This window comes from Elephas maximus, chromosome 19 (genome assembly GCF_024166365.1).
Source record: "Elephas maximus indicus isolate mEleMax1 chromosome 19, mEleMax1 primary haplotype, whole genome shotgun sequence".
NCBI lineage: Eukaryota > Metazoa > Chordata > Mammalia > Proboscidea > Elephantidae > Elephas > Elephas maximus.
Window position 1 is genome coordinate 24,906,314 of NC_064837.1, and position 13,629 is coordinate 24,919,942.

Sequence of the window (13,629 nt, forward strand, 5' to 3'; positions counted from 1 at the left end):
ATTCATTTCTGTGTTCTCCTTGTATCCTCTCCCCCACTTAGATCATAAAATTTATGAGGACTGAATCCATGCAGTCTTTTACAAATAGTAGACAATAATGGTGCTCAAGGGAAGAAAGATAAGGCGTTATAACAATTCCCCAGTGAGAAATCGTGCAACCTAATATTTATTTTGAAGGAGCAGATAGAGCCCACTAATAGAACTATGTATTCTTAACACTTTCGAAATGTCAACTTTTAAAGTTCTAGTCATTGAGGGGAAGTGGGTACATGGTAGCAGAACAGTGGCCTAACTATTGGGGGGAGGGGGATAATAGGAGATCCATATTTCTCACCTTAAACAAACATATTTCAGTAAATGTAAAAAGAGAAACCATAAAAGTATTAGAAGGAAATAGAAGCCATATTTTTAATGTCTTGTGGAGGGAAAGAGCATTCTAAGCCTGATACCACAGGCAGAAAGCTTTGATACATTTGACTACCATCAGCAAATTTAGGGAGTCCCCAGGTGGCACTGGACTATTAACCGAAAGGTTGGCAGGTCACACCCACCCAGGGGTGCCTTGGTAGTAAGGCCTGGTGATCTGCTTCTGAAAGATCACAGCCTTGAAAACCCTATGGAGCAGTTCTGTTCTGCACACATGGAGTCGTCATGAGTGGGAATCAACTTGAAGGAACCTAACAACAAAACAGCAAATTTAGCATTGATTTAAATCCCAAGCTTTGGACAGCGTATATTGTCTGACACAGAACTCTTGGGGAAAGACATTATGATCCCTCCTCTACAGAGGAAGGAGATCAAATTAAGGCCCCAGGGCAAAACCAAAAGCAGAACTGATAATTCCCTGACTACAAAGCCTTTTCTTTTTTGCCTCCTGAAAGAGAAAAACAAGTGCCAGCTATTTGAAGCCTAGGGATACAACGGAAAGAGTTGAAAGGATTGATATGTTGAATATAAGAAGAGCTTTTATAAATAAACAAGACAAAGACAAAGAATCCAGTGGAAAAGGGGGCAAGGGCTAGGAAGAGTAGGAGGTGTTTGCACTCTTGGAATCACATCTGTCACCCTGTCCTCATGGCGTATGGGGTGTGGGTCTTGTTAGGGAGGCCTTTGCCACCTCACGGTATAAAGACAGTCTCCTGTATTTTCTTCTATTACTGTTATAAGATTGTGATATATGTTATATGTTTTAGTCCATGTGGAATTTATTTTCTTTGCTTGGTTTTGGTATGGTTGAGGTAGAGAATCTTTTTTCTCCCTATGTGAATATCCAGTTGTTTTACTATCTCCTATTGAATGGTTGGTTCCTTCTTTCCACGCTGATCGAAAATACTGCCTTTGTCTGGACTCTGTGCTGTCCCACTGATTGACTTCTGTTTTCCTCTACCGGTATCGCCTACTTAATTCCAGTTGCTGTACAACATAATTTGATATTTGGTAGGGCAAGCTCCTGCTCTTTGATCTTCTTTGTCATCCTTCTCAAGCTGTTGTTGCATATTTTCTCTACCAAATGTCAACTGGTCAATTTGTAAAAAAAAAAAAAAAAAAAGCTATGTTATGTTGGCATTAGAATAGAATTGCATTGAATCTGTAGATTAATTTGAGGAGAACTGGCATCTTTACAATGTTGAGACTTCCCTTCTAAGAACGTGGTATCTCATTCCACATAATCAGTTCTCCTCAATGTCCTTCAGAAGAATTTTAGTGTTTTCTTCACAGAGGTCTTCCACATCTTTCGTTTATTCCTAGGTACTTTATACATTTTTTATTGCTATTGTGAATGAAATCCTTCTTCCATTACATTTTCTAATTGGGTATTGGTGGTACATAGGAAAACTGTTGAGGTTTGTGTGATTTTGTATCTAGCCACCTCACTAAATCCTAATATTACCTGTACCCATTGCTATTGAGTCAATTCCGACTCATAGTGACCCTACAGTACACAGTAGAACTGCTCCATGGGGTTTCCAAGGCTGTAAATCTTTGTCGAAGTTTACTGCCACATCTTTCTCCCGTGGAGTGGCTGCTGGGTTTGAACCATCAACCTTTGATTTAGCAGCCGAGCGCTTAAGCCCTGTACCATCGGGGCACCTTCTGAATTCTCATATTACTTTCAAAAATTTTTAGTTGATCTCTTGTGCTTTTTAGGTTGTCCATCTATTATGGATTGAATTGTGTCCCCCCAAAATGTGTATCAATGTGGCTAGGCCATGATTCCCAGTACTGTGTGATTACCCACCATTTTGCCACCTGATGTGATTTTCCTATGTGTTGTAAAACCTACCTATGTGATGTTAATGAGGTGGGAATAGAGGCAGTAATGTTAGTGAAGGAGGACTCAAATCTACAAGATTAGATTCTATTTTAAGTCAATCTCTTTTGAGATATGAAAGAGAGAAGTGAACAGATAGACAGGGGAACCTCATACCACCAAGAAACAAAAGCCAGGAGAACAGCACATCCTTTGGACCCAGGGACCCTATGCTGAGAAGTTCCTAGAGCGGGGAACATTGAGGACAAGGACCTTCCTTCCCTCAGAGCTAACAGAGAAAGAAAGCCTTGCCCTGGAGCTGGCACCCTGAATTCGGACTTCTAGCTTCCTAGAATGTGAGATAATAAAATTCTCTTTGTTACAACCATCCATTTGTGGTGTTTCTCTTACAGTGGCACTAGATAACTGAGACACCATCATTTCACATGCAAGTAATGATAGTTTTGTCTCTATCTTTCCAATACTTACATCCCATTTATTTTTCTTATTGCCTTGATTAGTACCTTCAAGCAACGTTGAATAGTAGCAGTGGTAACAGGCATCCTTACTCCTAACTTTAAAGCAATGCTGTTGTCTAAGTTTATGGTACATACTTTTATTAAGTTAAAGATATTTCCTTCTTTTCCTACTTTTACGAGTTTTATTAGGAATTATTTGTTGAGTGTTACCTAAAACCGTCAATAAAATACGTTAAAATATATGCTAGATCCTAAACCAGGTACTGTGGAAGAGTATTGAGGGGTAAGTAGGGTAGAATCCTTCTGCTCAAAAAGATCATCATCTGGCAGTGGAGATGAGGCTTCAAATAAATAAAAGGAAGGAATAAAGGTTTGAAGATACCGGTCATTGTGGTGGATAACCACGATCATGCTTTCTTCCAAAACAGATTTATGCTCACCGAGCAACATCAGAGGAAGACAAAGAAGGATCCTCACGGTAAATATTAGCCCAGCAATTTTGTTTCAGTGTTTATTGTGGTTCAAATAGCTATAACAAAGCATTCATAGACTGACAATTTTTAAAAGAGAATTTTAGAACTAGGAGAGAACGTAGAGGGCCTCTATTTCACTCCCCTTAGTGTTCAGTGAGGAAACTACCAAAGGCAGGAAGAACATACTCACCTTAATACTTTGGCTCCAGCAAAATTAACTCCCAGGCCAAGCTGAGCTTGATGGGACTAGCACAGAGGCACCTGCTGTTGCCAGTCCTTTCAGGGGAAGAGCTAGGCTATACCTGTTTCTTCCTGCAGTTGGTGGGCATAAAGCTGGGCCAGAGGCCTTCCCTGGAGGCTCTACAGAAAGGGTAGGGAAGGCCAAATGGTCTTGGGTAAGAGGGCTGGCCTCATTCAAGGCTGACAGAAGGTAGAATATATGTGTTTTTCCTCTAAGGTGTCAGGAAAATGTCACTTCTCATCCTGACAGTTGTTAAGCCCCCGCTCTGGATTCCCCTTATCCAAACTTCACAGAATTTTAACTCTGAAGAGTTTCAGACAGTAGCTTGTCTCAGAGAGGGAGAAAGGAAAATATTTTGCTCCATGGTCTCACCACTAGGGGGTGTCAGAAAGAGGATGACTCCTTCCCATGTGGGTACCTCTCCACTGATGACATTGTGCTTGGACTGTGAGCTACACTTTATGTCATGACTCAGTCCATGCAAACTTCATAGACGTGGCTGCTGATAGAGGCAGAAATAGTTTCTAAGCACACTTGGGGGCCCTGGGTGGTGCATAGGGTTAATGCGCTCAGTTCCTACCTGAAAGGTTGGAGGTTTGAGTCCACCTGGAGGCCTCAGAAAAAGGCCTGGCTATCCAATTCTGAAAAATCAGCCAGTGAAAACCCTGTGGAGCACAGTTTTACTCTGACACACATGGGGTCATCACGAGTTGGAGTTGACCTGATGGCAACATTTTTTCATTAAACTTATTGCCCACTATGCACTCTGATATTTTCTGTTCTGTTCAGATTATTCTTAATGCTATTCATGACCTTTAACTTGACTTCATAATCAATGACCACCTACAGTTACCACTCACTAACCAGTAACCACCTACAGTATGAAAATCAGTGAGCTAATCTGGCTACTTAGACTCAGGCATTTATTTGGTGTGATTCGACTTACAGAATAAAGCACCTAGAAAAATAGAAGCACCTTCTCCTCCACTTACCCCCACTCCCCAGAGAATGAAGCACGAGTCCAAATCTGAAGGGGACTGATATAAATGTTTCTGGACAGGGCTGCTCACTATGGTTGTGCAGTTGGTTCACTGCGCAAAGGTACTTGGCCAAGGAGGTAAATGGAGCAGAAAATTCTGCCTAGCCTCCATACCAAGCCATGTACAGAGGTCTCCCCAGAGACATCGTGGGGCCCTGTGAACAGATATAGAGAGCCCTTCGAAGTCCAGTGTGCATGGAGTTGTTCTCAAACCCCAAGTCTGTAGTGATTTTGCTAGTCGTGATTATGGGTGGAGGTAAACTTTGAGTCCTGCTGAAACGAGAGATAGGTGTTATGAGGACATGGAAAATGACATGGATCACTAATTGTCTCGTGTGTGTGTTTCCCACCAAGGGGCTTTTTCCGAGGTCTGCTGCACAGGAGATGCCCGTCGGGAAGTGAAAGTCAGGTACATTTGGGGAAGATCAAGTGCTGTGGTGGGAGAAAGCAGGAGAGATTCAGAGTTAATAGTTTCCTTTCTCTTTTCTAGGAGGGCTTTTTCTGGAGAAGGTGGCCACTTTGGCTCAGGGATATGTATAGGCCTCTCAGTGCCACCCGCGAGAGAAACATGGCACAGAAGCCACACGACAAGGATTCTTTTGATGAGGATGAGGTTTTTAACAAAGATGCCGGGTAAATGATTAGGGACAATTTAAACTTCTTATGTAAAATGAGGAGATATCAAAAGGGCAGAAATGTAGAACAGAATTTCAAATTCTCATGAACTCCATACTTCTGGAGCCATGGAGGCTTATGAACCCCTAAAATTATTACCCTGAGATAATCTTTAAACCTTCAACTAAATATATCACCTAAAGCCTTCTTAAAACTAAACAGTACTTTAGCTTAACTAGTAAAGAATGTCTTCCTTGAGCGTTGTGCTCTTTTAAGGTCTACCTGTATGGCTCAAACTGACAACAACAACAGCAACAGCCCCCTAAGGCTTGGTGGGCAATGAGTTTATGTTAAAGGGGGATGAACAACTCAGGAAAGGAGGGTAAGAATGGTTGCACAGCTCGAAGAAGGAAATCAATGTCACTGAATTGTACATGTAGAAAATGTCGATTTGGTATATGTTTTGCTGTGTATGTTCTCAACAACAACAAAACTGATAAAATTTTTTAAAAAAGACAAATCATAAAATGAGCAGGTGATGAAAAGTTTAACTGCTCCTTTCAAGAATAAGAGCTTTGCTCTTCTTATCCCAGGGAGGCCAGTGAAGTCACAACAGAGAAGGCTGAGCCTACAGAGACTACTACAGAGGCCGGTGAGGAAAGCGAACTGCTTGAAGTCAAGACCACAGAGTGAACCCCGTCCTGCCTCAGGCTACCCACAAATTTTATTTTCTGATATTGACTTCTCACCATTGCTTGTAAACTACTTGTTTTCCTCATATTAAAATACATAAATTCTATAACCAATTCTAGCCATGCGGTAAGGAATTGAAATATAAATATTAAATATTGACATAAAAGCAACAGGGTGTTGATCAAGGGCCATAGGCAAGAAAAGCAAGGCTGAAACTAGAATCCTTCGTGGTAGCCATTCCATAAGAGGCCATGTGGACAAAGAAGCACAAATAGGGGCTTCACTCTCCTGTTTCCCCAATATACTCCATCCCAGAGAAATGGAGAACATATCAGCCACAAGGGGCATAGATTATTAAATTAAAAAAAAAAAACAAGTACCCATTTATTCTGGCTCTGTCTTCTCTGTGCTTCATTCAAGGCTGATTTCACCAACACACTTGAGGCCCTGTCCATAGGGGATCATCCATCTCTGGACCTTCTCATAAGTACTTTGAAGTTGCTAGAATATTTGGATCTCCACTGTGCAGCCAAGTCCTTCTTTTTTCCCAAGGCCTCAAACTCATGCAAAAATGTGTGTCGTATTTTGGTTGGGGATTCTCTGCCCTTACAAGCTGGTGGAAAATTCATATTCTTCTTTTTAAGCTGTCTCAACCCTTGTTGTTATGGATTGAATTGTGTCCCCCAAAAATGTATGTCAACTTGGCTAGGCTATGATTGCAAGTTTTATGTGATTGTTCACCATTTTGTCATCTGATGGGCTTTTCCTATATGTTGTAAATCCTATCTGTATGATAAGGCAGGATTAGAGGCAGTTACATTAATGAGGCAAGACTCAATGTACAAGATTAAGCTGTGTCTTAAGTCAATCTCTTTTGAGGCATAAAAGTGAAAAACGAGCAGATAGATGGGGCAACCTCATACCACCAAGAAAGATGCACCAGGAGCAAAGCACATCCCTTGGACCCGGGACTCCTGAGTTGAGAAGCTTCTCGATCGGGATGGTTGATAACAATCACCTTCCCCCAGCACCAAAAGAGAAGGAAAGCCATCCCCTGGGGCTGGCACCCTGAATCCTGACTTCTAGCCTCCTAGACTGTGAGAGAATAAATTTTGTTAAAGCGATGCATTTCTGTTATAGCACCACTAGATAACTCAGACACTTGGGTAGCTAATAGGAAGGTACAAGAGGATCAGGGTAAAGGAAGAATATGTGACAGCAGTAATTGCCCAAGATAGCCCTCTTCAGGCCTGGGATGGTGCTGATTCAGAAAGTATTTTGGGTGGGGGGGGGTCACTTCCCTGCTCATGTGTACTGCCCTAGACCCTCGGGAACCCCACTAAGGGTCAAATGTGTGCTGCTCAGCCCCCTCCAGCTCAGCCCAGCACCAGACCTACCTGTTTCCTTCCTTATCCACCAGTCTGTGTGATTGCAAGTGATAACACAAGTAAATATTGCAGAAGATGCAAGGGTTCCTGCACACCTTCTGCTCATCCATGTGGGAATCACACACGTTAAAAGCGCTAAGAGGGGATACCTGCCACTATTGAAGTATTTTAGTAAAAGCAAAGAAAAAGTCTTTAATTCCCATTTGTAAGTCAGCGAGAGCTAAACACATAGGTGAGTAAAAGAGATTCTGAATGAGCAAGATTTGCTAATCGACCCCCATGACCACAAATAAATGCTGGCAGCTCAGTAATCTGAGATGAAGAATGATGCCAACCAAGGAACCACAGCACAGGGTCCCCCAAAAGAGCAATGCAACTGGGCAAAGCCCTCCTGGCATATTTTGCTGGTTAGGGTTCCGAGCAAAATGAACAGCCCATCCATACCTCATTTGGTCCATCAGTTTGCCAGTGCTGGGCAAGAGACACCTGTTCTCTTGATACTGGCCTGAGTCAGTTACCTGAGGATAAAAAGCAAGCATTTGTCCCTGCATGGTGACATCTGCAAGCCAACAAATATTTACTGTGTTTAAAGCACAAGACAATAATAACAGGAAGCAGCAGCAGCTAGCATTTATACTTGCTTACTTGGTCCCAAGCTCTGGGTTAAGCATTTCACAGTCTTATCTCATTTAGTCCAACAATCCCTGGAAGATATTTTGTTATTCCCATTTGACAGATAAACAAAGAATGTAAGTAACCAGCCCATGTGCCCTAGGGCACACATTCAAAACGGGTGAGTTAGGGTTTCAAGTGTCCATAGGAAAATACAATTTCTCAAAGTACATTCTGCCAAACTTTACCCTCAAACATCACTGAGATGCTTATTTAAAAAGCCAATTCCTGGACACCTCTCCTCCACACCTGCATGCCTGCCCCACATGAATCCATCTCCAGGATAGACAGGCCCATTTTAGGAACCACTGAGCTATGACAAGAAGGGCAGGGAGTTAGAGAAAGCAGAGGTTCGGTGGTTTCTTCCGGGCTGGAGGCAGCAGGGAGATGACTGTGGGGAGGCAGGGCAGAGCAGTGGGAGGTGAGAGGACTGGTGTCTGGTTAAGTCTGAGAATGGGAGGCACGACTGAGTCTTACCTGAGACTATGAAAATAGATAACCTTGGTCTACTGCTCACCTCCACAGAGATTAGGGCCTCCTGGAAAGTAGCAGACTCAACCAGCTATGGCTCCCAAGAGCCTGGGGGGAATGAGGTGCTGTTGCTGAGGCCTGGACCTGGTAGGAGTGAGATGCTGTTGTTGAGCTCCAGTGGAGCCGAGAGAAGCACACATTCAAGAAGAGAAGAAATTCCTGAGGCCTAAAGCAGAAGTGGGAAGTGGTTCAAGCTGAGAGTCTATGTGTTAGAGGGTAGTTTGGTGTCATGCTGTGGAGTGTCTTCACTTGCAGGGCTGAAGGAAATTAAGACTTAAACTGTAATCCTTATGAAGACTTCATGTGGATTAGGGCCATACCCCAAGGTTGGTGGAGCAATAAGATAGGAGAAGCCTAGACCCTGACAAGGTGGCCCCTAAACTAGCCCTGACTTCCTAACCAGATTGTCACATGAAAGATCGAGAAACTTCCTTCTTATTTAACCCGCTATTCTTCAGTTCTCTATTGCAGCAGCTGAACCTATAGCCTAATAAAGGAGTCAGTGTACATATGGGTTAGCTATTGCCACAATAATACTGTGTAATAAACCTTTCTGAAACTTGGTGAGTTGACCTAACAGTTCCCACAGATCTGCAGGTTGGCTGGGGCGCTGCACTTTAACTCTGTGCTGCTTCAGCTCTGCTTCTTACTCTAACGCTGCAGATCAGCTGGGGTGGCTCTGTCCCAGGAGTTTTCATTCCGGGGCCCAGGCTGAAGAGTCAGCAGTTGACCCAGGAGGAGCTCTTCTCATGGAGAAGGCAGAGACATAAAAAGGCCAGTAGAAAATATATGGCTTCTTAAAGCCTGGACTTAGAACTGGCACATTTTCATTTCTGCCCCATTCTATGAGTCAAAGCAGGTCACATGGTGTCATGGATTGAATTATGTCCCCCCAAAATGTGTGCATTCACTTGGTTAGGCCATGATTCCCAGTATTGTGTGATTATCCTCCATTTTGTGACTGTAATTTTATGTTAAGAGGATTAGGGTGGGATTGTAACACCACCCTTACTCAGGTCACCTCCCTGACCCAAGCAAGGTAAAGGGAGTTTCCCTGGGGTGTGTGCTGCACCACCTTTTATTTCTCAAGGGATAAAAGAAAAGGGAAGCAAGCAGAGAGTTCAGGACCTCATATTACCAAGGAAGCAGCACCAAGAACAGACCACGTCCTTTGGACACGGGGTCCCCGTGCCTGAAAAGCTCCTCGACCAGGGGAAGACTGAGGACAAGGACCTTCCTCCAGAGAAAAAGCCTTCCCCGGAGCCAACATTCTGAATTTGGACTTCTAACCTACTAGACTATGAGAAAATAAATTTCTCTATGTTAAAGCCATCCACTTGTGCTCTCTCTGTTATGGCAGCACTAGCTGACTAAAACATATGGCCAAGGCCAAAGACAGGAAACAAGAAAGTACATTCCGCCCACAAGGAGACAAGAGTGTGTGGATGTAGGGAAGAGTGAAGAATTGGGGCCAATAATTCTACATACCCTAGTATGTGAACAAGCCCCGGTTTGGTGTTTACACCCCCTGGGTCCACTCTTCTAGGAGTTTCCTATAAATGGAACATAATGACAGGTCATGCCCCACTGTTCTCTATTAGGTCAGGAACCCTGACAAGACAAGAATCAGGTCTCCTTTATCTCTACAGTTCCCTCCTCCCTTCAATGCCTAATACAGGCCCTGACCTTAGTGATGGCTCAAGGAATATTACTGAGTGAATTTTAGGTCATTCCTTCATTTTCCAAACATGGTTCCCTATGAAATACAGACAGACCTCTTAAAGATCAGTGCATAGTATGTATTTGCCCTATAAACTACAAAGGACTGTGCCATTTGGAGCTGGAATCTGTACTCAGATATGTCTGACACTAAATTCTGTGCCTACTTCCCAAAGGAAACACCAGAAGAAAAGGTGTATACAGGGTTAAACATCAAAGCAGGTGATATGGATTGAACTATGTCCCCCTGAAACGTGTTGTGTATCCTAACCTCCATGCCTGTGGTTATGATCCCATTTGGTTACCTTTGTTATATTAAGGCAGTAGGATGTATCTTTAGTCAGTCTCTTTTGAGATGTAAAAAGAGATTAAACAGAGGAGCAGAGAGAGACACAGAGAGACGGGTTAAGGCAGGTGCTAAGACACATGGAGATCTCCATGGAACCAGGAAGGAGAAGCTGAGGAGACCAGGACATTCCTCTAGAGCTGACACACAGAGAAAGCCTTCTCCTCAAGCCAGCACTCTTAATTCAGACCTCTAGCCTCCTAAACTGTGAGAAAATAAATTTCTGTGTCAGCCATCCACTCGTGGTATTTGTTACAGCAGCACTCGGTAACTAAGACAGCAGGTTAGTGTAGTTTCTTTCTCTAACCCAAAAACCCACTGCCAGTAGTTTCTTTCTCTAGAAGCCGTTGAAAACTAGAAATACTTTTATAACCTGAAATACCCTAAGAGGAAGGCTGTCTAAAGGCAAAAAGTAGCCAGCGATCCACATGGATTTAAGGACAATTTAAGAACAGTGAGATTCACCATCAGAGCCTCCACCGTTCCATAAAGTCCTTTGGCCCTCTCATAAGGGCAAAAGCCAAATTGGCTCCAGATGCTTGACCTTAATTGCTGCCTGTCCCAGGAGACTTTTCACTTGAATGGAGAGCTGAGAGAGCCATGACTAACCCTAAAGAATGGCATAGTCACCACTGAATGTCAGGCACAGGGGACATGTGTCTAGAAAGTGTATTTTAGGGCAGTAATTCATAGTAAATCATTTTCCCATCTGGCAAGAGGGACTGTTCAGTGTCACGCTGTCTCAAGCTTAGACTGATCAAAGTAGAGGGGTGGGGAAACCAGAGTTGCTGCAAGGTCTCTTGGTTTTGACATATGTGGAAGACTTTGGAGTCTTTAGGGCTCTCCAGGTAGTTAATAAAGGGTTGCCTTAGTGGATTGCAAAAGAAGGATGTTATGGAGCAGTTTGTTTGTTCTAATGAGGCAGACTGGAACAATCTCTCCACAAGATATGTAGGGGTTACTAGGTGAAGAGAAAGGAGCTCTGGTAGCCCAATGGTTAAGTACTCGGCTGCTACCCAAAGGTTGGCAGCTCAAACCCACCAGCGGCTACACAGGAGAAAGATGTGGCAGTCTGTTTCCATAAAGATCACAGCCTTGGAAACCCTATGGGGTAGCTCTATCCTGTCCTATAGGGCTGCTATGAATCGGAGTCAACTCAACGGCACAGAACAAGTGAACAAAGCAAGCAGTAGTATGGTGTACATAGTACGTGCGGTGCAGTGAATTACTTAATATGATCCTTCTAGTCATGTTCGGTCTTGTGACTCCCACGAAATGGCTGGGTGGTACTATGCAAATAAGGTGCTTGTGGCCCACCAAGGGGATTGGACAGCCTGATAATAATGCAAACATGGTGCACAGAAAACTCGGAGTGGGAATATGCAAGTGAGGTATATGGAACTCCTGTAGGAGATTTGTCAGTTTTGCCATCCCACTAAGCTTAAAATGAGCCAATCCCAGGAGTGGAGGGTGGGGGGAATCTCAGTATCACCAAGAAGAAGATCCAAGAGTAGAGCACGTCCTTTAGGCCCAGGTTCCCTGCACCGAGGGCCTGTTAGACTCAGGAGACAGACAGAGCTGTAACATCAGAGAAGCTGTGAGATGGCGAGAAGTGGCAGTAGCAAGCGAAGCAGAGAAATGGCAGCAGCAGAACCAGGAGGCTGGCACTGGATAGTCCGGTGGGCTTCCCAGCCCACCGAGCAAGGCGGCTACAGTCGGCGTGCTGACCCACAGAGCTAGAGAGCACAGCGCCTTTGGCAGGAGGCTTCCTGGCCGAGTGGGGTGCCTCTGGGCACTTCTTGGCAGAGCTAAAGAGCTTGCCCAAGCAGGGAAGGGCCCGACTGAGGGGCCAAGGGGCTGAGAGAGGAGAGAGAAGCCCGCCTGCAGGCACGGCTGAGAAGCTGTCCTGACCAAAGAACTGTATCTTGAGTTGTTCCTGATCCTGAATTGTAACCTGGTACTTCCCTAATAAATCTCATAACTATGAGCATGGTCTGTGAGTTCCATGTGGCCATTGCATCGAATTATTGAACCCAGCAGAGTGGAGAATGCTGTGGAAGGGATGGCTGGTGTCAGAATTGGTAAAAGGGTTGGAGGATAGAGGTATGTTTGACCTCTGCCTCATAGGAATCAGCCTTGGGCTGATGCTGATGGTGATTCTCTTCCCCCACACAGTTAGACTAGGTCTAATGCCACCAAACCATTTTGACAGTATGCTACTAGGTGTTGTGTGGCATATGTGTAAATCTGTGGTTATTTAAATTTAAATGAATACAAATAAAATTAAACAGCAGCTTCTAAGTCATGCTAGTCATTTCAAGTGCTCACCAGCTATTTCTAGTAATGGCTACCAAATGGGACAATGGAGGTATAAACTATTTCCATCTTTACAGAAAGTTCTGTCGGAAAACACTGGTGGAGAATAACTCTGGAAGAACAAACAAGGAACTGGTAATGGTGGTTGCCTTCAGGGAGGGAAACTGGGAGACTGCAGCACCACGTACCCTTTGGTACCTTTGGAATTTGAGAGCGTGTGTTCGTGCTGTGCATTTAAAAATACATTTTAATAAACAAATTGGGATTTAGGAGTCCCCATGTAGGGTTACGGCCTTCGGGCAGTCGTAACCAGATTACTCTGCAATTTGCCTAAAACCAAACAAATTAGTAGATATTAAGACTTCACATTATCATATCCTCAGTTCCCCAGGAATGCTCTGCCACAGCAGTTAGTCTGCATTTTCCCCAGGGCTCCCTCTCCCAGAGATTTACCCTCCAGTGTGCTCTAGTTCCTGCCTAGACCTCTCACACAGCTGTCGCCCCCAACTTCCTCTCACTGTTTCCTGGGTTGGGACCTTCATTTCCTACCTGCCTTTTCTTCTTTCTTGATTTACCCTCTTCTGGAGCACAAACTCAGCTAAGAATCCCTTTCTAATGTTAAAAACAAAACAAAACTGTGGGCCTCCTCATGATAGTAATTGTACTATTAAAACACCTTAAAAAAAAAAAAAAGTACCCATTAAATGAAATAATATATATACATGGGAATTACACTACTGATGTTTTTCTTTGTCCCTTTTCACAGATGCAGTCAATTTAATCCATGTGTTTTCTACCCAGCGAAGTCCACATGTATAGGCACCGTTTATATTGTTGAAAAAAGATATTTTGCAATGAAGAAGTCG

The 13,629-nt window shown here is 43.7% G+C and overlaps 1 protein-coding gene across 1 annotated transcript in view; it reads left to right on the forward strand.

Annotated features, from left to right (window-relative positions):
• Positions 1–13,629, forward strand: part of LOC126062124 (leucine-rich repeat-containing protein 37A2-like) — a 289,138-nt gene that overhangs the window by 59,299 nt on the left and 216,210 nt on the right. The window contains exons 10-13 of the mRNA XM_049859237.1: positions 3,159–3,208; positions 4,838–4,892; positions 4,974–5,116; positions 5,692–5,750. Coding sequence (XP_049715194.1) covers positions 3,159–3,208; positions 4,838–4,892; positions 4,974–5,116; positions 5,692–5,750 — 307 coding nt within the window. The remainder of the gene's footprint in view (positions 1–3,158; positions 3,209–4,837; positions 4,893–4,973; positions 5,117–5,691; positions 5,751–13,629) is intronic.